Raw genomic sequence first — 25,022 nt, forward strand, 5'->3', positions numbered from 1 at the left:
AGCAGCTTGGAAGAGAGATTTGGGCTGGCTATTTAGATCTAGGAATAATGTGCATCAATGTGGTCACCAAATCAGACAGTCAGGAGCAAAAGAGAAGACAATCCAGGACATAGATTTGGGGGGCATTCATGGCTAGAGAGAGAGCTACGGGTGAACAAGCAGTAAAGGAGACTGAAACTTCAGTTTAGAGTTTACTGTAGTTGATTCCTACCCCAATGAAAAATTGGTAATATATATATTATAAAAGGTATTTTGTTTGCTAATGCTTTTCTCCAATGAAGATCATAAAAATAGTTCATATATAGTCATTCAGCTTTAGTCACAATAAAATGAGTTAAATGAGCATTAAATGCCAGCTATTGTGGCATATTTGAAGTATGAAACACCCTAATGTTTATAATATATATTTCACATATATTAAGTCACCAAATCATCTAGGAATACTTCTTTTATTTTAAACAGTCTTATATTACAATTTATGGAAGCAATTTGTAAAATGAGCAGTATTAAATCGTGTGCCATGAAATATTCAGGAATGAATACATATTTACATCTTTCTAATAGTTATTCTTCAGGTCATATGACAAAATCGTCACACTGCAAGACAAGTTATTTTCATAAATGGATGGACCATTTCACATTCAGAGCAAATTATTCAGTTTTGAAGCATAACATTTCTTCGAAAAAACTGTATATACAATCTTGGTTTTCAGAAACAGCTGTGTTCCATGTTCTTGAAAAGTCCAACAAAATGTGGTCTTTAGATAAAGACTTCAATGTGCCTTTTCATAGTGTTTCCTATGTATAGTAGTAAGTTAGGGCCTCTTAAGTTTGGGATAATTTGCATTTAACATTTTATTATATGACCTAAACGACAGGTTACCAAATTTTGAGTCTAAGATAACTGAAGCCACATTTTTCAAAAAGAAGTATTCAGAAATGAAAATGGACATTCTGGAAACTGGGTTAAAAAAAAATCAATCAGAAATTATCTGCTGGGAATGCTTTCATACTGAAATTTCATTCTTGTCCCCTCAACTGAAGAGACTCTCTGGATTTAGGTCATTTTGAGAATTAATGAGAGGATTTCTAACTCCTCTTGACTTCAACATGGTATTAGAGATCCCTCCATTAATTCCTTTGGCAGGGGATCTGCAAAGAAAGTTCCAGATCTTGAAATGTGGTTTATGGTGACAAAAAAAGGTACCTGTACCCTGTTGATTTGTAAAACCATTGTTTCTTCCAACAAAGATTAACAGTTCATCTATTTGGGGAAAGTTGGGGTTTTTCAGATGAATAGGGAAAAAAATGGTCATGACAACCATACATAGATACTTAAACACAAACACTTATTTTCCAAAACATACAGGGTCACTAATCAACTAAAATGCCCTACAAAGGTTCAATTAAATGAGGCCCATTTTGAAGTTAGGGAGGTGCTAAATAGCAGCTGTCACTAAAATAGCCACATCAACTGTTTCGAATTCAGTGGGTGAAACACGATTAAGCCCTGAGCAACTTATTAGAACACTTGGCACTTGTGTACTGCTTCACTGAAGTGGGCTAAATAGCTCCACAAATCATTCTGATCCTGCTTGGACAGACAGGGGCACTGAGGCATGGACAGGTTATGAGACTGGCTCATGGGCTTATTATTAGCTCAGCAATATTAGAGCTGGGAATGGAGTGCTGAGCTACTGGCTTTGCAGTCTGACCACATTCCGTCTTTGAAGGAACAGTTATAAATCTTGAATTACTATGGAAACTTTTGCAAATGGAGTTATAGGGCAGAAGTAATAATGTTTGATGACAACACTACTGGGTGCAGGATTCCTGTTGTCATCTCCTTTAAAGGAAAGGGCCCTCATTCTAAAGTTGTTACTTTTGTTGTTGCTAACAGCATTGCTGTGTGTGTGTGTGTGTGTGTGTGTGTGTGTGTGTGTGTGTGTGTGTGTGTGTAAGAGGGAGAGGATATAGGCTGTGGGTGACCAGGGGAAGGGCAGGGGGATCAGAACCAGGCTGAAGGCTCTTATTGAAGTGATTACAGAAGAGCTGCTAAGATGACTGGACCTATCATTAACATCCTGGTTCCATGTCATATCTAAATAAAACAGGCTTCATTTCCTTTTTAAAAATGATAGATGCATAAATAGGTATCTTTCCCCCCTTCACATCAGAATTCAAGGAAAGCCCTTCCGTAGGGCTTTGTTCTTCACCATAATGAACTTGCTAATAAAGACATGAGCAAAACTTGGATCCACCAGGTAATGGTAAGTTTTCACTGTGGAAGGAAAGGGCTCCATAGCCACCACAGGACAGGGCATCTGCATGGAAGAAGGGGTCGGAACAAGATGGTATGAGGTTTTTGTGATGTAGTCCACAAGTCTGTTGTACTGCTGTTCAGAAAGCCTTTCTCTGGCACCATCCGCCTAGAACAGAAAATTAAGAACTATTAGTGCCCATGAGGTTCCTCCCGTGAAAAGGCTATTGGGGACTGCTGCACTGTTCTAAAGCCTCTTTGCCATTTATCTAAAGGAGGGAAAATTTTTTTCTGAGACAGGGCCACAGTGGCACCCACCCCACTAGAAGAGGGAAAGCTCTGTGAGGGAACGGTCGTCAATCTTAGTGGGAGCAGCTGAAGTTGCATAAAGCTTCTCATGTTTGCATCTGACAGTTTGCTCACATTTTCCTCATTAACTGTATTAAAACATCTGCTGCTGCTTTCACCAGCAAGCCCAAAGACAATGAAGAAAGACGTCTTCACTCTGCTTACTTCATTCAAGATTGATTGGTCTTATTAACTCAGGGCTCAGCTTGTACAGAACAATTCTAGTCTGACAGAAGATGCAGGGAAATCACAACCATTTTCAAAACAGTGGCTTTGGACGGAAACTTTAAAAATAAATACCAAACTCTAACAACATTTTCTGTTTTTATAAATATTAGTCTTTAAAGCCAGAAAAAATAGTAATACTGGGCAGAGTGAGAGGAAATTTTTATGAAAACAAAAAGGGGGGTAGGGTGGGGATAGATGCAAAGTATATTTACAATTCATAAAAGTCTGGCCCAACTTCAAAGCAGCTGAACTTGAAGAACCATGATGCTACCTGAGCTAATTCTATTAGATTTTCTAGGAAGATGATTGGAGCCATGAAGGATTTTCCCCACCCTAATGCATTGGGCACAGTGTGTAGGAGAAGGAACTGGCAAGCTTCTGGCTTAGACCACTAGGGTCATTATCTATGTACACGACTCTGCCTGTGGAAGACCCAGCTAGCCTTGAAGATGGCCTTGAAGCTTGTTGCCTCCTAACCTCCCAACTGTATCCTCTGGAACTCAGGCAAAGTAGAAAAGAAAAAGATAACTCATAGAAAGGTGCCTAGACTAGAGGTGAGAGGGGGAGGGACCAGACTCCATATTAGATGTCATTACCAAAGAGCTCAGCTGTCCCCCCTCACACTTTAGGACTACTCTAAAGACAGCCACGGGAAGGTCCTCACTGAGTGTAACAGAGGAGGGGCTGCAGCTCCGCTATGGGGTTGGCCTTCAGTGAGGGAGTTGAGCAGGGTGGACTCAAGGCTTAATTGCTTCTCCTGAACAGCAGCACAGGAAACCCCGTGTTATGAAAGGAATCGAGCCAATGAATAAACTGCCCCTCCTGACTCATTCAGAGTCTTTCATAAGAGATATCCATGTGTGCCAGGCACATTAAGCAATTATTACCCTAAAAATGGCACCTCTGACCAAGAAAAGCCAGGGCTGTTTTGAAAAAAATCTTGTTCCATATTTGAATATGCTAGATGATGTCATCTGCAAATTAATTCCTTCCCAAATCCAAAGGAAGCCTGGTTTTGTAGCATCTAAGTAAAAAGGGACAGAGCAGAGGAAGCCCCTTTGCGCAGGCTTGAGATGAAAATTCTCCTTTTCTTGGAAGCAGAGGGAAGCAGGGAGGCACCGGGCAGCCTGGCCCCGCTGCTGTGGGGCCCTGACAGAGGCTGCCGTAGCAAGGCTGCTGAGCACGTGGCAGAGCAGAGGCTCAGACTGCAGCCCCCCACCTGAGGCTCTCACACAAAAGCCAGCGCTTTATTTTGTTGCCTAGGAGTCTTCTCCCACAGGGGAAAGGGGTCTAGTCATGGGCCTGAAGACAGAGGGCTCTTCTTCGTGCGCCAAGTGCGCTGCCATCGCCACTTCTTTTCTGTGTGGTCTCAAGTGAGGGAAGATGGGCCCAGAAAGAAGGGAAGGAGGAGATGGAGCAGCCTCCCGGGAGGGGAGGGGTAACTGCCAGCCCTTCCTTTATTTCTGCATCAGGATCGAGACCGTTGCCCTGGACAGCCTGAGCCTGCTTCACACTCAGGTGTCCCTTGAGGCTCCCTCTTGGTCCTCTCGTCTCCAAAGGATCCAATTCCGCCGATCTGCGGTTCCCCATCTCATTTCCCTCTGGTCTGGGGCTGCAGCACGTTTCTGTCCCAGGACCGCTGCCAATGAGGCGCCGTGAGCCTCGCTCACCCTCTTGCTCTCTTTCTCACACCCAGCCTTATTGTTTCTCCACGCACAGCCTTTCTCAGCTCCTCCTTCCCTCTCCCACAGTCCCCAGGCTCTCTGCCCTGACAGGTGCCACCCCTATGTTTAAGAAGCATCACTGGCTCTTTCACAAACTACTTGGCTTGGAGTTTAAAGCCCTCTACCAGCCGCGCCTGTCTGCACTCTCCGGCCCATTCCTCACTATTATAGAAGCCCGAGAACGCCGCAGTGACCTGACGGCTCAGGCCTGGAATAGAAGCCCACCTCCAGGTCTGACCTGGGGAAGTTGCTTTCTGCCCATCTCTTGCCTTTTCTGAAGCCATCCTCATGTTCCGAATGTCCTGAATTCTTAGTTTCCTTCAAGATTCGGTTCTTGTGCTATTTCCTCTCCTCTCCTCTCCTTTCTTTCTATGCCTAGAAAACTTCTTTATATTATCTATATTTCCCATGGACACACTGTATCCCTATAAAATGTGTGTCTTTGAGGATTGAAACTAGCTGGTCTCTTAGTATCCCCAGCACTCAGTTCAGTGCCCGTATGTAGTAGGTGCCTAATAAATGCTCGTTGCTTAAGGAGATGAATCAATGAAGAGCCAGTATCCTAGGACCCCTCATCTTACAGATGAAGAATGAGGCTCAGAGAAGGGAGAGACACTTTGGTTTCCAAAAGTACTAGGTGATCGAGGCAAGCTTTGAAGCTGGGCCCTCTGACTCCAGTCCCCCACACTAAGTGAAACATTTCTGAAGACCCTGGCTAGCTCCTGGCAGCCTCTGGGCCGGTGGCTTGAAGGGTGCCTTCTTTAACCTAATTCCCCTCCAGTAAAGATGCCTCCTAAGTCCTTCGCCCAACTAGGAAAGGAGAAAGACAAAGACACCATCTGAGGAGTGTAGAGATAACTCAGTCTCAATAGCCTGAGTGCAGTTTCCCAAGCAAATGAGAAGATGAACAGTCAGTTACCCAGCAAGTCCTCTGAGGCTTCTCCTTAAGCACTGAGGGGAGTCACTGGGAGACTATTTCCCCTGCCCCGGCCTGAAGCCAAATCAGCACTACTTTATTGTCAACTGAATCTAACGGTTCTGGCAGCCTGAAGAAAGTCAGCTTGGACACATGACCTCTGTTTATCCCCAGAAAGTCATCGCCTCAAACAGCAATGTGGTCTTGATGCCAAGCCACAGTTTAAAGCCTGACTGATTGTGATCCAGGAAACTAAAGAAATCTCGAAGTTGCTGTCATTGGCCCGGTTCCATCTTCTCAGATAACTTCACCCCAAACAGTGGTATGAGAAGAGCCGTCTTTAATACTTAGGACTGTTATCAAATGATTTCCAGAAGACAGGACTATGCAGTTTCCTCTGAGGACTAGCGGCCATTCAGCCACCATGACTTAGGAAAGCAGGTGCCAGCTTATTGCCAACAGCCCCTATTTCTGATTATGTGAGCGATTAGGGCTCAAAGAATGCCTCAGTCAGAGGGTCAGCTCGGGGCCGGGCTCTGATGCCCTCTAATGAGAGTGAAAGTTTAGCTGGGAGAGCAGCTTTCCAGGGAGAAGCCCTCGTTCAGTCCAGGGCCAAGATGTAAAAAGAAGCCAGGAGAGCCTCTCCTCAGGTCACTGCTCATCTTCCCAAAGCACTTAATGCATCCAAATGGGCACCTAGTAACTATTACCTAATGATCAGTCACAAAAGGTGACTCGGGAACATTCCTACCAGAGGAAACAGCACAAAGAGGCTGGCTAGAGAGAAAGCAGTCCCTGGCATTTACGTTTCTTAACAATATCTTGACCCCTGGAATGTGGTGGAAAAGAAGAGAAAAAGGGGCAATCCTGTTGATGTGACAGCTTCATCTTGGACACTCCAGAACACTTTTTTGGCTATGCATGCCCTGGTAATGGTCCTCCCCTAACTCATACACAGGAGAGGGGAGAAGCACACCTTTGATTGCAGACCACCTACAACAAGCCTCAGAGTCTACTTGCACATAATGAAGAGGGCCCCAGCCATATATGTAGGAGGGAGATCATCTTGGAGAGAATCTGGATATGAACATTGAGTTCCGGAAAAGTGAAGGGATTTATCTAAGATTCTGAGTGGCAGAGGTGAGGGCCTCTCCTTCCAGATCCGGTGTTCTTTTTGCTCCTCCTTCTACCTCTGTCATGAGCAAGAGAACAGGGCAGGGGAAGTTCTTCCCTTGCAGGGTGCAGCTGCTAACAGAGCACGAACCTGCGGGAGGGCTGACTTGCCACCATCATTCCTTTTATTGTTATAAACATCTCAGGGATGAAGGACATCTTCAGCTCTCACCTGCCATAGTTCCAACTCTGCCTATTTGAGCACACCCAAGTCCAGAGAAGAGAAGGCCTGGTCACACCTGGTTGGGGTCCCAGGCTTTCAACCTACTTTTTTTTAAAATAGTATTTTATTTTCCTAAATACATGTAAACATAGTTTTCAACATTTATTTTTGTAAGATTTTGTGTTTTGAATTTTTCTCTTCTTGCTCCCTAACCTTCCCCCTCCCTCTGAAAGCAAACAATCTGATATAGGAATATTTTCAACCTACTTGTTGCCTAACCCTGAGCTTTATGAAGGTGGTAGAGGGTCATCTGTGGTGGACCCTTCACACTGCTTTTACCACCAGCACCATTTTTTTTCCTTTCATTGTATCTGCCACCTTTAGCAATAGCCTCGATTGTGGATGAGGGTCGAGGAGGAAAGAAAGGGGATTTGGCACTCACAAATGGCAAATGGCTTCGTCTAGGGTATAGGAATCGGGCCTGAGGACTCAGCTTGGATTATCCTGCCCAGGTCCATGCAGGATGGAGTGCCCACTATGTTGTATATTAAAGCAAAGCTGGATGCTCACCTCTACGTCACAGGTCACTCTGGGCTGCCGGAGTTGCACCTTTAGCAGGTTTCTCTGCTTGCCATCTTGGACACAGTCGACTTCAGTGATGGGAAAGGCTTGTTGCTGTGTGTCTTCACTCACACTGACGACAAAGAGCACTTCTGATGTTAAAAGTAAGCATCCTTCGTGTTCCTGGCCCGAGCCACTCACAAGAACTACATCCAAAGCCATGTGGACTTCTGGCCTGCCCAGTGACTGGAGCATTTTCCTGTTTAAAAAAGGATAAAAATGATACTGGAAGCACAAGACTATAAAAGGAAATTATTTAAGCTTTCTGCCATCCAATTTTCAGGACTCAACTTTTTCACTCTCCTCTTAGAAATGGCCACTCCATTCTGAATGCTAATTTCTGCCCCCTTAGTCCCCTGCTGTGAAACTCAAGAGCAGAGCGTGATCTCTGTCACACTGACTTCTCCTAGGCACAGATTCCTGCCTCCACTGGTCAGTGATTTTCTCTTTTCACTGGAAAAATACCCCTTGGGAAGTTGGTTTTGATCCCAGTTCAAGGAGAAGGGCTGTCTTCTGGCCCAGGATGTCTCAAAAGCATCTTCTTTTCTTCACCAAATGGTGAAAAGGACAGATTAGCTTTATGGCCTGAGCCTGAAGAAGCAGCACTGTCCTTTCCCTGGTCCACTAGAGGACCTCAGCATTTCAAATGCTGAAAACCCTGCTCCCCAGGAGAAGCGACCTGTTAGTCAGACAGCAAGCCAAGACCCATTAATAAACAATGTGAATGTAAAAATAAGAAAGTGTCTAAATAATTTTACCAGACGTATTTGACATGGCTATTTGGAGCCTGGTCAGCATGCTGATCTCTTGGATAATAGCGCTGCTGGGGAAGCTGAGAAAGTCCAGCTCCATGTAAAATACCTGTGGTGAGAGAAATAAGAGGCTGACTGGTTGTTTTCTGGAAAACAGTTACATGTTACAGTGATGTCATCTATTTAGAGCAGGCCATAAAATAGTACATCCAAAATGATGTCACATCTTTGGAGGCGAGGGTATAGATAATCCATTAAACATTACAATGCACTTAACCCTCGTGATCTTGCATTAGCTACAAACTAAAATATGAATGTCCTAAAATCCAGGCACATCCTAGCAATTAGAAGGAGGACAATACTCTTGAGGGTGATCATTCCTGAAGAGAATCATACACATCATTTACAATTTATGTACAAACGTCAAGACTGTTAACTTTCCTGCTTAATATTAAAATACTTCCATATCTGTGTCATGGTTGGTAAAATAGTAATAAAAAAACACAACACACAGTTTGCCTAGATACTGTATTTAAATGTTGAGTTACTTAATCCAGCTGTTAAACATGGCTCCATATACATTTATGAGACCATTTGGGCATCTGGTTTATTAGGAGTTCTTCTTAGTGCCAGGATTGAATGAAGGCTACACCAAAGTAGCAATACAGATCTCCAAATAAGCTTTTCAAGACTGAAGATGGTACAGCACGTGTGCTTTCTGATGGCTTATAAATGTTTAGAAGTGAGACTTAGTTATTAGGCTGAGAGTTAGTGGTTTATAAAAATTTCAGTGCTCTAATAAAAATTTTACAAGAATGATGGAAGCCCAGAGAGGCCATGTGACACTCCTGGAGATGCAAAGGTAAGGTAGGTTTGAGAGACAGAGCAAGCTATAGAATTGTCCAAAGGCAGCTGATGAAGCACTACAGTATGAGGATTTGAAAGGAGAGCTATTTTCACCAAAGCATAAACATATGAAAACAGAGCTTAACTTTTAACATCTATATTGCTAGTAATCCTTAAGAGCAGCATTTCAGTTGCAAGTTTTACAGTTCAGTGCTGCATGAACAAAATGTCATTTACAGATGGAGAGAGTGAAAGAAAGGAAAGGGAAGGAGTGCAGAAGGAAGAAGGGAGAAGGATGTGTAGAAGAGACCATATGTTGATTCTGTGTGGTCCCTCACTCCTCTCCCCTCCCCCATAGGATTCTCTCAAGAGACATGATCCCAATTCTGAGAGTTCATCTGTTCAACTGTTATACATTCATTTTTTGCTCATCACATATCATGGAGACATATTCTTATGTGTGACTAGCTTGAGTCAGATCTACTTGAGATTCATGATGAGTTGTGGTGAAAAGCATCTTGTATTTTTTATAACCCGATAAAGTCAGCAACGTTAAAGCGGACATTTTATCTGCAATAAAATAATCTGCCTAAAGAAGAGTAGACAATCAGGAGAAGATTCCCACAGACCAGGAATACTTTTTAAATCATGGTTGACTGCATTACCACTAGCATTTAAACAATTAAGATGAAAAAAGTCACAATGATTAAAAATAACTTTAAAATGCTCTCAATGAGAATTTTATTTAAGATTTAAGACAGGAATTGAGAAGGGGGATACTTTTTCATATGAGAAACCCCTGGAAAAAAACCCTAATGTGAATAACTATTTTCATTTTTCTGAAAGACCATTATGAGTCTTTTTTTCCTTGTTCTAGAAAGCAGAAGCTGAAAGACCACTGGACAGAGAAGCAGCTTGAAAGCCAGAAAGATTCTGAGTTCAAATGTACTGGTTCTAGGATCTTGAGCTAGACGCTACCTCCTCCCTGAGAGTATAGGCTACAGAGTAAGTGACAACCTCAGTGGTCAGAAATTCCAATGAAATTACAGACCAAGTTCCTGTTCCTGAGAAAGAATATTCCATATTCTGAGAAAGAGATTGATGTAAGTAGAATAATCTACATGAATATTCCTTATATCTAGCTCTTACAACCACAAGTCTGCAGTGAACGAGTGCTCTGGCCTGGGAATTCTTCCTCTCACAGGCAGTTCTCAGGTCAGAGCTTCTTCTAAAACCAGAGCCCACAGACACTGGACCAATTCCCTCTCAGGAAACCCTGGAAATCCAAGGGGTTCTCCTGCTTACCCATAACCCACTTTCTGCTTTCAAATTTCCTACTGGAAGAAATCATCACTCTTTTTCCTGCTGTAACATTTCTCTTGAACCCAAATGCCAACCTCCCCCCACTGCCGCTGCCAAACACAGAGGCGGGGGTGCTTATGCCATGCACATGCCTCTTACTGCTTACTTCTGATAAAAGACCAGTTTATAATGGATCATAAAACACATCAGCAGCGGCATGTAGACTGAAATCACTAATTGATTGTCTAGATCTACAAAAAGATTTTATAGTGAGTGTAATTCTACTTTGTTATTTCTATGAAGCTAAAATATCTTCATGCAAGTCAGTATGATGAGGTGAAACAGAGAGAAAGGCAGCCCCTGGGCATCTGTTTGCTTGTAACTCTTTTGCATGTGAACGGCTTGAAGTCACCTGGAACTTCACGTTTCAGGATAAAAACCACGGAATGCTGGGGGGAGGGCGGGCATCTGTTACAGAGGAGGAAACTGAGTCTCCCGGCTGTGACTTCAAGTGTGGGGCTTGCTTCACAACCGGACATTCTCCTTTGGAGGTACACAAGCATGCAAATCATTTGAAGTACAACTTACCGTAGCCAGTCTGCGACACAAGTTCCGCTGCTCCCCCGATGGGCTTAGTAAACACCCCCATAATTCCTTTCCCCACACCGGAGATAACGCCTTTGGCCTTGTGGCCAGCTGATGCCTGGGCCTCCGATGTTTTCTGAAAGTTCTGCATTGGCTGGTCTACAATACCAGCAATTGCACCTGGAACAACAAAAATCACCAATAATTAATGAGGATTTAAATCCCTGGACCAGAAGAAAACCTTAAATCTGGAGCACAGTTTTATTTGGATTGAAAACAGAACTCCACCCTCATTGTAAGTCCTTCACTATACCAATGATCTGAGCACAATTTTGGCTTTGTTTAAGTTAAACTTTTACTGTCTCCTTTACAATGATCTAACTCTTCCAGAGGGTTTAGCCTACAGCAATCTAACACACTGGAGCTCAGTTCCCAGTCCAACAAAAAGGAGAACAGTCCCCACTGACAAGCCCCTCTGTCAAACACAATCCCTCCTTCCATGCAATGAGGCTACTTTGTTTTGGAAGCAGAGCTAGGAAGATGCCTATTAGAATGGTTTGTTCCAGTAATGACTCATCTCTATGGAGTGCTCTAAGGCAAACATAAGCACTCTGGGAGGCAGGGACTGCAAATATTACTCATTAGTCCCACTTTACAGATGAGGAAACTGAGACCTAGAGAGATGACTGGCCCCTAGTCACATGACAATTTGGGGTGACTAACGAGTGTCAGAGACAAGACTGGAACCAGGTCTTCAGAAGCTGACGCCATCTTCATTCTGTCTTATTTAACATTTCAGAATTCTACTATACTAGCATTTATCAGTCACCACTCAGAAAAGTCCCTCACAATATTGGCTATCCTTGCTGACCACTCTTTATATTTTTGAGTATGATAACTTTAAAAAATATATACTTGATTATCATTACAAATAAAAGGTACTATCCAGTCTTGCTTTTTAAAATTAATTAAATACCATCCAAGCTCATGCTTTTCTTTAGTTGGGAAACACAAAGGCTGGACCAGCAGTCAGTTTCCAGTAAGATCTTTCCTTGATATTCACTGTGGGTAAGAAAACAAAGTCTCCTAGTAGTTTTTGACAGTTTAATATTGTCAACACAAATCTGCTTAGACTAACGAGAATAGAAAACATCCCTTGTAGAAATTTCAATAAGTGTAAAATCCCAGGACAATGACAGGTCCAGAATCTTCCAGCCTCAGGTACCCTTTCTTTTTCGCAGAGACTTCTTCGCAGAGACCCCTCGAGCCCTTGCCCCCAGCCCTGAGTATAGAAAGCTCTCTTCGTGGGGTCTCTCTTTTTATGTATAAAGCAACCGCCAAGGAGACTGCTCCTCGCCTTGTTTTGTCAAATCACAGCCATCTCCATGTGGTCACAGTCTCCTACGGGCCCAACTCCAGCAGAGAAATTCCTGGAGCACAGCACAAGTCTTTTGGAATCGGTTTTTATTTCTTATTATTTTAGAGAGGAGTGTAAGTATATAAAAGCAAAGTAAATAATTTGCTAGTGGTAGGCCTGCGCTAAATGATGCTTAATAGGGGAGGAACATCTGTACATTCTCCTAAGATGTCTAATTCTTTCCAGGTCATGGTAAACAGCTTATGAATGCAGTGTCAGGCTTTGTTTGCATACTACCCACCGGGCTCTCCCTTCATTAGTGCGTTATATGCATATAGTGCCGAGGAAAGGGCGAACACCTGACAGGTAATCAGTGAGAAGTTAGTGGGTGCGATGGTGCCGCCTTTACGTTCACAGAGGGCTCTCTTTATGTTAACCAGAAGGCACGTGATTTGGCAGCTCGTTCTTGCATGGAAAGCATCTGAGTTACGTCTTGCCATAATTTTGAGTCTTTCTACTTTTCTGGATATTGAAGTAGTTTACTGAAACTATAGTAATGACAGGCTTCATTGTAGTCAAGGGCTGAAGAAAACACAAGATCAAAGAAAAGTTTCACTTTGAATACCTGTTTGCATTTAAGAAACTAGACATTGGAGCCCTACTGTGAGGATAACCAAAGCTATAAACAGTCCCTGTGTGACTGGGATGAGTTAGGCCTGGCACATTAAAGCCATGCCTGTTTTCCACAAAGAATAACCAAAATAAAGATCTATGTTTAATTTAATACTAAAATGATATGATGAATTATAACCTGCAATAATAATTGATAGGGATTTCAGATTAATTATTCCAAAATCGTCACAGACCCCTAAAAGGACAGGCTACTTGCCTTGAGTCCCTCAGTGTTAATGGAACAATGCTTAGAACCTGGTACTTGGGATTTCAGGCCAAATGTGCCCTGCCTGTTTTTAAAGCCTTTACAGGGTTTTCATGCCTTGTAAAGCCATGCAAACTTCCTTCTTCCTTCCATTTGAGTCTTCTCATACATATAGGTCACCTTGTCTGTATGATGGGACTTGCCAGAGAAGCCTAGTGAGAGATGAGGGAGTTTGAGCTGGCCAGTGTTATCAGTTCCAGTTTCCTCTGTGCCCCAGCTTGCATCCCTCTGAACCCCAGGGCCAGTGCTGTGTATACAGACCCGGAGGACTCCCCTGTGGGTTTATTGGATCCTCAGAGGCTGGTAGACTACAGCTGGAGTAGACCAAATCAGCAAACTTTCTTAAGCAGACTGGAATCTGGGACTATTAGAAATAGACCAAGTGTTCAGAACTAACTAACAACACATACATAGCACCTGAGGAATTGCAGACCATCAAAAACTTTACCTCACCTGGTTGTCATGACAATCTAGTGATATAAGTGGTCTTATTCCAGTTTCATAGTGAGAAACAAGTTCAGAGAATTAATTTGCTCATCATTACACAACTACTTAGTACTAGACTCAGGATTCAAACTCAGGTTTTTGACTTTAAGTTTCATGTTCTTTCCACTATACCAAACCACATCTCTAGGCTTAGAGCTATGGAAATGTCTTTGGATCAGATTGCCCTCAGCCTGCCTTGGTCTGCACACATCCTCTAGGGATTATGAAAACATAAAAACTCTAAAAATGTCCCTGGCATCAGGATTCTGGAGCCTGGTGTTACCCAACTAGCATTCACGGTAGAATGTCATATATTCAAAACTTTATCATTCCAAGAAAAGAATATGCTGGTATTCAGGAGGCACAGAATGTCCACATTTATTCTTATTGATGACAAACATAGGACCAGCTTTCTGAAACACCAGTGGAAATCTCTGAAAGGGCAAGATAACATGTTCTTTGATGGGGAACAAAGACTACAATATAGACTGCTAATGTCAAGAAGACTTTTGATTCACTTGGAATCAATCTCTCTCTCTCTCTCTCTCTCTCTCTCTCTGTCTCTGTCTCTCTCTGTCTCTCTCTGTCTCTCTCTCTGTCTCTCTCTCTCTCTCTGTCTCTCTCTCTCTCTCTCTCTCTCTCTCTCTCTGTCTCTCTCTCTCTCTCTCTCTCTCTCTCTGTCTCTCTCTCTCTCTCTCTCTGTCTCTCTCTCTCTCTCTCTCTCTCTCTCTGTCTCTCTCTCTCTCTCTGTCTCTCTCTCTGTCTCTCTCTGATTCTGTCTCTCTCTCTCTGTCTCTGTCTCTCTCTCTCTCTCTCTCTCTGTCTCTCTCTCTCTCTGTCTCTGTCTCTCTCTCTCTCTCTCTCTCTCTCTCTCTCTCTCTCTCTCTCTCTCTCTCTCTCTCTCTCTCTCTCTCTCTCTCTCTCTCTCTCTCTCTGTCTCTCTCTCTCTCTCTCTCTCCCCCCCCCTCTCTGTTTTGCTGAGACAATTGGAGTTAAGTGATTTGCCTAGGGTCACACAGCTAGGAAGTGTTAAGTGCTAATAAGGTTGGAGTCAATGGTCCCAACAATATGACAGATGAGTATTTAAAACTATGCCATTGGCACACAGAAGCTTGAATACATGAATGAATGATGAAAATTAGCACAAAATGCTTTGAAAATGCTATGTTTTAGCTCCTTTAAATGACAGACACATAATAAAAGCATTCACTCCTCACCTATCTGCTCAAGTTCCCTTTTCTTCAATGGGCCTTCTAGCCTCAGCTACTTTTTGTGATATGGCCAGGGCCACCTGCCACACGATTGTTACTTTACAAAGAAGACACTACCATTCTCTTTCAACAAAGTTTTCTTCCTAGTTCATTAGCTTCTTAGTATCCAGGCATTATCAAATGACAGTGGCCCTCACCAGTCAAATGTTATTGCTTTAATTAATTTCAGTAACTTATAACCCTGAACTTGTACTGTTTTACCATTTCCTCTTGGGCCCCTTCTGGCTGTGGCTACAAATGTGGAGCTCTGCTGAGTGCATAAGATGAGGAAGGGAATCAGCCCTCTCAAGCTCATCTTTTCTAACCTCTGGCTCTGGGCTGCTTTGGACAACTTTGATCTCTGTGAGCTGCATACTCCTTCAGATACACTGAGGCTGCTTGCCAAGCAATACAGTTTTAAATTCCTTTGCTGGGGCCACAAACAAAAATACTCTTGAAAACCCTGTTCCACAGAATTTCAGCTCAGAAGCTTCCTTTTCATAGATTTTTCCAAAGCAAAGCCTTTTCAAACATTTGTAATATTTTGAAATATCCATAGCAATCTTCACCTCCAACCATACCATCTGGCTGCCTGACAAACAATAATTATACTGAGTCAGGCTGATTGGGCTCTCTTAGAAAAGTAGACTCCTCATTGAAGTTTACATGACATTTGCACTTTGTTCAAGTGGTTTTCAAACAAAAACAAGCATCTACAATATCTATGGTGCAGAAGAAGCAATGGGTTTTTCTAAGGTTTTCCTATAATTCACTTGAAAGTCAACAGCCATATGGTAGTGTCCTTGGGCTGACTCTTACCCACAGTGTGTCTAAGAGAAAATTATTCTTTTCTTTGGAGTATCACATGAAAGCCAGAGACATGTTTTGTACTAGAGGAAAAAGAATGAAAAGCTCTTGTATTTTCGAATAATCCCCAGAAAAATAAAAGAAAGAATCTATAAAGCAGAGGCTGATCTCTAGATGTTAGAACCTAATAGTTACAGGAAAGCAGAGGAAACAGGATTTCAGGGTCCTGATGCTTTAGGTTTTTTTTCCCCCCCAACCTTCAAATGGCTCATTGTGTGAGCTGGAATGAGACTTCAGGCATTATTATTATTATTATTATTATTATTTTGCCTCATCTTTTGGGGAGAATCCGTTTCTGCAGGTGATTCTTATGGAGTTGCAAGTGTCTAATAAGGGCATAAGGACAAAGAGACAGAGAAGGAGACAGAAATAGAGAGAAAGACAGAGACAGAGAGGGAGACAGAGTGTGTGTGTGTGTGTGTGTGTGTGTGTGTGTGTGTGTGTGTGTGTGTAGCAGAACACAACTGACCAAAGATGACCAGTCACAACTACTAGCACATTACCCAGGAGACTGAGGCCTAGTCTGGACAGGCCCTGCCGCAGCCCTTCTCCCAGATTCTCAGGAAGCTGACGCCGCCACTCCTCCTGCCGGTTATAGTGTTCTTCATCCAGGGAGAGCCGGTCCATGTTCCGGGCCAGACTTGTGGCTAAGTTGGTGATGGACGTCAGGGTACCTGTGGACACGAGGTGACATATGTCAGAAACAGAACAGATAAATGCCTTATTTCCTGGGCTAAAGAGCTTAAAGGGGAAGTTAAGAGATTCAGACTCACAAGCAGTAAGTGACAGCATTTATTCTTTGGCACCTGCTAGATAAAGCTCATACAAGTTCAGGTATACACTGATTATAATTGTGCCGCAGCAGAGGCAGTTTGTTAGTAGTATTTGGTGGCGGGGGGAGGAATTGTGGGAGGAAGAAGGGAAAGGCTGGGTTAGGAGTCATTTGTTTAACTGGGATGAGAGTAGCCTTCATAGTTTAGATTGGCATAATCTGGCTGAGATCAGTCAGTTCTGAAGGCCTCTTCTAGGTCAAATTCCAAAGGGCAAAATCTACCCTCTCTGATCTGAAAAGTCTCTAGCAAGAAGCTCTGTTGCTGGGGCTCAGGCAGGCTGCAAAGAGATGGTTCCACTTTCTGAGCAAGAGATTTTTCTTCTGATTGCTTTAGTCATAATAAAGGGAGACACTAAACGGCATCGTTTGACAGGCTAAGGAAATCCTGATTGTGCCACTGAGAATGCAGGATGTTAACTGAAAAGAATGTGAAGAAAATCAAGGGAACAAATCATGGAAAAGTCACGATTCTTTTGCTTCCCAGAAAGGCCATTTCTGTTTCTTTCTGGAAAAGTCAGAATTCCCCAGAGGAAAAGTGCATACATCTCAATGAACAAAACTTAATGCCTCAGTAAACATCACAGGAAAACTATCCCGTCCGTTGGAGGGCCTGGCTCTATGTCATCCTGCAGCTGCACCTTTGCTAGCAATTGGAAAAAGAAACAGGCTTTGCTAAGGAAGGAGAGAGTCAGAGGAGAAAGCCCGTCCTTACAAAGTAAAGACCTGGGATGTTAATGTGACTCCTGCGGTTAGGAGAGATCTGGGAGGTGGGGGTGGTTTTATTTTGAAGCAGAAACAATACAAACATTAACTACCGGAGCTTTGGAAGTTTTGAAAAATGCACAGTGAATCATGCGGTAACTCTGCAAGGTCCTGCAGCAGAAGCTCGCCCGCTCACCGGCGTGCTGTGGTTTGACCGGGCTGGGTATGTCCCTCTCCCAAGCTGCCTCGGCTCCCGTCCCTGCGCCCACTTCTGAGCCTTCCCTAACTCACAGTGGGGCAGTCCCCAGGGCTCCTCCCGTCCTCTTCTGCAGCACTTCCAAAATCAAAATTACTTTTATGGGGTGAAAAGCCTTTTGTTCTGTTTGGCCTAGCTCCTGCTGAGGAGGAAATGGGGCAGGGGGATGAGCTCAGATGTCCTTTGCTGGAACCCGAGTCATCGTAAGCCTGACCTCAGCAGCACAGAAGGGGTGAACCCAGGTTAGTTTTTTTTTTTTTTTTTTTTTTAAAGAAAAACACCACCAACAGAACACAACTTCGGGCCCCTCCTCCCCGTGCAGGCGTCGTGTCCCTGGGCAGCCTCAGCATCCCTGGCTCGGCGGCCAGCAGAGGCAGGCCGCGCTCCTGGAGCCTGGGCCGCAAGATGGCACTGTTTCTGTGTCTTGCTTAGGAAAAGCAGATTATGTTTCACATCCCAATCTGCTTTCACGTCAAACCGTATCCACATACTTACAAAAGTTATGACAACTGTATCTACATTGAAAAAAATAATAAATATGATGAGGCAACAGAGGGTAGGGTTTCTGCTGCTTTGCAGCCGTCCCGAGCACCTTTACTATTTCTGCATTTATCACACGGCCTGCCAGCAGAGCCAACCTCGGTTTCCCCAGCGGGAGGCTTCCCCAGCGGCAGCAGGACGTGCTCTGCTGAATACATAAGACATTACAGACGGGCTTGGTCACAAATCCAACATTTTGATGAGCGCTCACAAGCCAAGCAAAGCTAGAGGCCACCTGAGTGCGGTTCAGAATTTAACACATTCTTGAAAAATTTTTAAAGACAAAAAAAAGGAGAGGGAAAGGGAAAGGAACAGACATTAGGCACTGATGTGACCATGAACTACCTTTGGAAATGTGCTTTACGAAGGATGTAGTCCCTCTGGAAACGCCACTGACAAAGGCCCCGGGGCCTCGCGTCAGCCCCTCGTAGGGAAGCCTAAAGAAGTCATCGATGCCGCTCCCAATGCTCCTGACCAGGCCGGCCGGGCTGCCGAGGATCTCCAGAGAGCCCACCACCCAGCCTGTGGGGAGCAAAAGCAGAAGGGTCATTCACAGGCGGCCCTGCAGCCCTCTACACCCTGGGGACAAAAGCAGCCCGTTCAGATTTCACCCTGGGATTCATAACCTAATGAGCTTCTAGGGAGCACAACACAGGCAATAACTTATTCGCTTGTGAATTCACAAATGGCAATCTTTCATACTTTATAAATCAAAGAAATCCCTCTGGCAACCTCACAAATAGCTTTAATATGACTTCCTTGCATGAGCCTCCTGTATTCCTGCTAAAAGTCCAGTGCCGGTCTTCAACTGAGGAGTAAGGGTGTCCTTCCTTTTGCGGGAGGTTTTGCGTGCTGTGAAAAGGCAAAGAACTGGGGTACGGAAACTGTCCTCCGAGAGGGAGGAAGTTGATTGCTTAATGGGGTGTTACAGAAGGGGATGCAAACTTTTGACAAGGATAGAAGAGTTATTTTTAATCTCCCCCAACCGGACCAAGCTGAGTGCTTTGGAACTGAGCTCTGGCCAGACAAATGAATCCCCTTCAACCCCCCAGCTTTGGCTGTATAAACATCAGTGACATCTACATACTGATTAGGTTAGTCAGAGGGGAGTATTCCCTGTGAATGTCCCAAGAGGGGTATCCTTGGATCTGGTTTCCTATTTAAACACAGGCCTGCCAGGGGTTGGCCTGCTGGCTGGGCTAAGTGGACTTGTGGGAAAGCTGGTTTGGAGAATAAGCCCACGGACCTCTCCCTCCCCCCTGAAGATGGGGATTCAGGGTTGAAAGCCTAAGGGAACGGAAGACTGGAAGGCGCAGAAAGAGGTACAGTACTTGTAGCTTCTGACAGCAGTAGGAAGATTCAGTAACAATACTGCAGATGCTTCAGTTCTACTGACTTCCAAGCCCCAGAAGGAGAGTTCTTAACTGGAACTGCCAGAAGGACAAGACCCATGAAACAGACTCCTACAGCAGGCTTCCTGCCTCCCTCTTTCAGTACTCCTGGGGACAGGGTAGGAGGGGGAAGAAAGGGACTGAGCTTTTCCTCGTACTCTCGGCTACTGTGAGTTCAGACCCCAGGCTGCTCATTTTTTGCCTCACAGAGCTCACACAAAAAGATTTCTTCTCAGCACTTCTACCCTAACAGGTCCTAGGGCTCCTCTGAGCTGGAAAATGAGCAGAATTAAAAACGATTCTGTATGAGAGATTGAGAGTAGACCAATCAACCCCCAATTCCAATCAGCTTTAAGATGAATGCCTATTGTGCAATTTCAGAGGAAATTCAAAGATGGCTACTAGCATGGAAGGTCCAGGCTTTTTCCTGCTCTGCCCAAGCAAAAATCCACATCCCTAAAGCCGAGTCCTTGGCCTGACTCCCTTTCTCTTAAGAAACATTAAGACAAAAATTCTAAAATTTAGGTCAATTAGCAAGAGATTTTCTGAAAATGAGGTTTTATAAGGACAATAAAGGAGAACAGCTGAAAGTATTTGGGCAGAGTCCCTTTTACCCAGGAAGCCCTATGACCCCATGAAACATGACAGACCCTGATATCTGGTATCATTTAGATGTGGTAAAGGGATGAGGCAGAAATTGTTCAATGTTCTTTTCCACCCTATGATTCAAACACAAGAGTCATCAATGGTGAGCAGACATATTCTAAGACTACGACCCCCTCCCTGGTCTTTTTCCAGCAAAATGAGGATGGGAAAGAGGGCAGACATCATAACTATAACAATCTCAGCCAAATTGGTATGTTGATGATAAGTGAAGGGCATGGAACTTGGGGTCAGAAGATGTGGATCTGAATGTGAGCACTAGTATGGTCCAGGGGGCCCAAAGCTGGGCTTGGGGTGAGATAAGGTATATAATGGGGTTTGCAAACCTCAGAGGGATGCATCAAGGCCAGATGTTATTCTTTTTATTAAATCCTGGTGCTACTATTTACTGCCAGGGTGACCCTAGGCAGGCAATGTATCCTTAATGGACCATATTTTCCTCACTACAATATGATTAAAGGTTGGAGAAGCTGAACTCTAGGGTTTATAACTCTAGGGTTATAACTATAAACCCTATAACCTTGTGATGAAAGTCCCTTCTCTCTATCACAACTGGACCCAGGGCCTAACAGGGTGGTTGCAGCTCGCTCAAGTTCCTTGGGATATATGGAGTCAGAGGAGGCCTTGGTTTGAATGCTGCATGGCCACTGCACAAGGCATAGAATCTCCATTATCCTCAGTTTTCTCATCTGTATAAAGGAGATTAACATTTACAGTAGTACCTGCTCATAGGGCAGTTCAGCTCAAATGAGATATTATTTATAAAGCACTTTATAAACTTTAAAGCTCTAGATAAGGATTATTATTATCACCTAGTGATGTCATTACTAAAACTGCCTGATTGTTATACATAGTGAATACATTGTTCAATGCATGGTGTATTTCAGTGGCTTCATGGTGGAAAATCCGTGCAAGCAGGACGTATCTAAGGGGGAAACTGATCATTTCCTGCATCATTTCCTTAATTATTTTTCTCAAAGAGTAAACATTTCTTTTATTCATTCCATTGGGAATTCTGTTTAAAAAAATGGTATAGGAATATGGAATGTTGCTTGGCTTCCCACAGAACTGAATCACATGATGGAAAGGAACCTCAGGAGGTCGCAAGGCTTCCTCTCTTTCCTTCATTCTGGGCCACACCTAAACTGTCCCTGAAAAAACCACAGGCCCATAGAGGAGAGCTTAACAGTATTACAGAGGTCATTTAGTCCAAGATCCTCCTTTTTTTTTTTTTTTTTTTTTTTTACAAATGTAGAAAATGATTTAATAAATAGAGGCTGACTGATTGATCCCATTACTTCAAATTACAGAATTTATCCCTGGAGATATAACTACAATCACTATGCTCACTAACATTCCTACAATGAAACTAGCTATATTAAGTGCCATCTTTTGAGTCAAATGACCTAAAAAATGATCTAAAAGTTCATAGTTTGCCAGCAAGAATGAAGACTTTCTTCAAGTATGGAACTATTCTAATTTACTGGATTATTACCCTACCCTCTCACCCCTCCTTCTCCCCCCTGCCCCCAATGGCAGGGTAATGAGCATAATGGAGAAAGGCCTACATTTGGAGTCAGAAGAGCTTAGAATATTGGCTCTTTTGCTCACCACTTTGAACAATGTCTGCTTAAGCCATTCACCAGTTGATAAATAGTTAAAGCATATGAATGGACATTTTTCAGATGAAAAAATCAAAACTATCTACAGGCATATGAAAAAGTGTTCTAAATCACTCTGATTAGAGAAATGCAAATTAAAACAACTCTAAGTATTAGATTGATTAATATGACAAAAAAAGGAAAAGGATGAATGTTGGAGAGGATATGATAAAAGTGGACACTAATGTATTGCTGGTGGAGTCGTAAAATGATCCAACCATTCTGGAAAGCAACTTGGAACTATGCCCATCAGGATAACACAAGATGAAGCAGCTTCTATATTAAAGAACTGGAGTGTCTGAAGTATGATATTTCAGAGGGCATAGAGCTAGGATTACAACCAAGAATTACCTACCCAGCAAAACTGAGTATAGTCCTCCAGGGAGAAAAATGGATATTCAATGAAATAAATGACTTTCAAGCATTTTTGATGAAAAGACCAATACTGAATATAACATTTGATTTTCAAATACCAGACTCTAGAGAATCATAAAGAGATAAAGAGGAAAGTAAAATCATAATAAGGCTAAATTGTTTATATTCCTACATAGGAAGATGACACTTGTAACTCATAAGAATTTTTTCATTATTAGAGTTATGAGAAGGAGCATATATAGACAGAGGATACAAGTGTCACAGATAATATCTAAAAACTAAAATTAAGAGGTGAGAGGAATGCATGGGGAGAAAGGAAAGGGAGAGGGAGAATTATTATACATAAAATAGACAAGACAAAGCTTTTCCGGTACAGGGCAAGAGGGAGGACATCATAAAGGGGATCAAGTGAATTTTACTCTCATCAGAACTGGCTCAAAGAGAGGAAAAACATATCTACTTAAGTGGGTATAGAAATCTATGTTCTTCTACAGGATCATTTTATAACTCCACTAGTAAGAAAGGAAGGGAATAATAAGAGAAGGGGGATGACAGAAGGGAGCACAGACTGGGTGAGGGGGTAGTCAGAAGCAAAACACTTTTGAGGAAGGACAGGGTAAAGGGATGGAAAATAGAATAAAAAGGGGAAATATATATAGTTAGCAAGAGCAATTGTAAAATAAATTTTTGAAGCCAGTTTCTCTAATAAAGGCTCCTTTTCTGAAACACACAGAAAAATGAGTCAAATTTATAAAATTAAGAGCCATTCCCCAATTGATAAATGATCAAAAGTTATAAACAACTTTCAGATGAAGTAATCATAATTATTTATAGCCATATGAAAAAATGCTCCAATTCACTACTGATTGGAGAAATTGAAATTAAAACAATTCTGAAGTGCTACCATATAACCCTATTAGATTGGTTAATACGACAGATTAAAAAAAATGATAAATGTGAAGAGGATATAGGAAAAATGAGACATTCATTGTATTGTTGATGAAATTGTACACTGATTCAACCATTCTATAGAGCACTTTGGAACTACGCCCGAAGTAATACAAAGTCATGCATACCCATTGACCTAGTATACCACTTACCAGGAAAACCAAAAAGGAAAAGAATGTGTACAGAAAATATTTATAGCAACTCTTTCCTGGGAGCAAAGAATTAGAAATTGAGGGGATGCCCATCAATTGTGGAACAGATGAATAAATTATGGTATGTACTAATGATGGAACACTATTGTGTTATAAAGAAATGATGAGCAGGATGCTCTCAGAAAAACCTCAAAAGACTTACATGAGCTGATGCAATGAAATGTACTTTGTACAAAGTAATAGCTATATTATAAGATGATCAGCTGTGAATGACTTAACTACTCTCAGTAATACAACAATCTAAGACAACTTTCAAGGACTTATGATGAAAAATGCTAGCCAGAGAAGAACTGATGGTGAAGCATATTTTTAAAAAAAACTTTATTCATTTTCTTTGAGGGTTTTTTTTTTTTGGTCTCTATTTTCTTTCACAATATGTATGACTTATGGAAATGTTTTGCATGACTACATATGTATAACCTATATTGAATTAATTGCATTTTCAATGAAGGGCAAGGTGGGGAAGGAAGAAGGGAAAGAATCTGGAACTCAAAGTTTTAAAAGCAAATGTTAAAAATTGTTTTTACATTTAACTGGGGAAAAATAAAATAATAAATATTAAAAAATATTGGAATTATGCTCAAAGGGCAACCGAACTGTGTATACTTTTTGATCTGGAAATAGTACTACTAGGTCTATATTCCAAAGAGATAATGAAAAAGGGAAAAGAACCCACATGTGCAAAAATATTTAGAGCAGCCCTTTTTGTGATGGCAAAATATTGGAAACCGATGAGTAGCTGAACTTCAACCTGTGGTATTATGATTGCAATGGAATACTACTGTGCAATAAGAAATGATAAACAGGAAGATTTCAGAAAAATCTGGAAAGATATGACTTGGTGAAAAGTGAAATGAGCAGAACCAGGAAAATGTACACAGCATCAACAGTATTGTGTGATGACTAACTCTATGAATGATTCAGTTCTTCTCAGCTACACAATGATACAAGATAAATACAAAGGGCTCACAAAGGAAAATGTTATCGACATCCAAATAAAGCAATGATGGGTTCTAAAGGAAGACTGAAGCCTATTTATTTTTCATTTATTTTATTTTTTTTTTTGTGTGTGTGTGTTTATTTTTCCTTTTAATCTGTTTCTTCTTTCACAACTGTGACTAACGTAAAAATATATTTTATATGATAGCACATATATAACAAACTGCCTACCATTTTTAGAAGAGGGGAGAGAAGGGTGGGAAAGAGAAAAATTTATAACTCAAAATCTGGTGAAAATCAATGATAAAAACTGTCTTGACAAATAAGTGGGGGAAAACTACTATATAAAAAATGAAATATCCATGACCAGTTGTCTTAGAAAATGATTTGAACATCAATATGGTACCTAAACAATCACAAAGAGGATCTTATTTAATATCAGTCTCTCCTCTCCCTTCCTCCTTTATTTGTTCACTCTATGTGAGAAAATTTTTCTTTAACCTTTCCTTCTTTCCTTCTCCAGAGTATTTGTCTTCTATTTTCATTCATCTTTAAGATCCTCAAGACATAAGAGAGCCAATTCCCAGATCTCCTACTGATTTTGACTCTTTAAATATCCTCTGATGATCACAGGAATCAGAAGGGACACATGTATAATCACTGAATAGTACATTAGCTTATCCAGATT

General features: G+C 42.2%; 1 protein-coding gene across 3 annotated transcripts in view; it reads right to left on the reverse strand.

Moving 5' to 3' along the window:
• Positions 1-298: 298 nt before the first annotated feature.
• VPS13B (vacuolar protein sorting 13 homolog B) overlaps positions 299-25,022 on the reverse strand; it is a 973,300-nt gene continuing 948,576 nt past the window's right edge. For all 3 annotated transcript variants that reach the window (XM_074268391.1, XM_074268380.1, XM_074268399.1), the window contains exons 56-61: positions 18,491-18,667; positions 16,319-16,489; positions 10,922-11,098; positions 8,192-8,294; positions 7,383-7,632; positions 299-2,429 (exon numbers count right to left, since the gene is read on the reverse strand). In XM_074268391.1, the coding sequence (XP_074124492.1) occupies positions 2,181-2,429; positions 7,383-7,632; positions 8,192-8,294; positions 10,922-11,098; positions 16,319-16,489; positions 18,491-18,667 (1,127 nt within the window). In that variant the 3' untranslated portion in view covers positions 299-2,180. The remainder of the gene's footprint in view (positions 2,430-7,382; positions 7,633-8,191; positions 8,295-10,921; positions 11,099-16,318; positions 16,490-18,490; positions 18,668-25,022) is intronic.

Source organism: Sminthopsis crassicaudata, chromosome 1 (assembly GCF_048593235.1).
Source record: "Sminthopsis crassicaudata isolate SCR6 chromosome 1, ASM4859323v1, whole genome shotgun sequence".
Taxonomy (NCBI): Eukaryota; Metazoa; Chordata; class Mammalia; order Dasyuromorphia; family Dasyuridae; genus Sminthopsis; species Sminthopsis crassicaudata.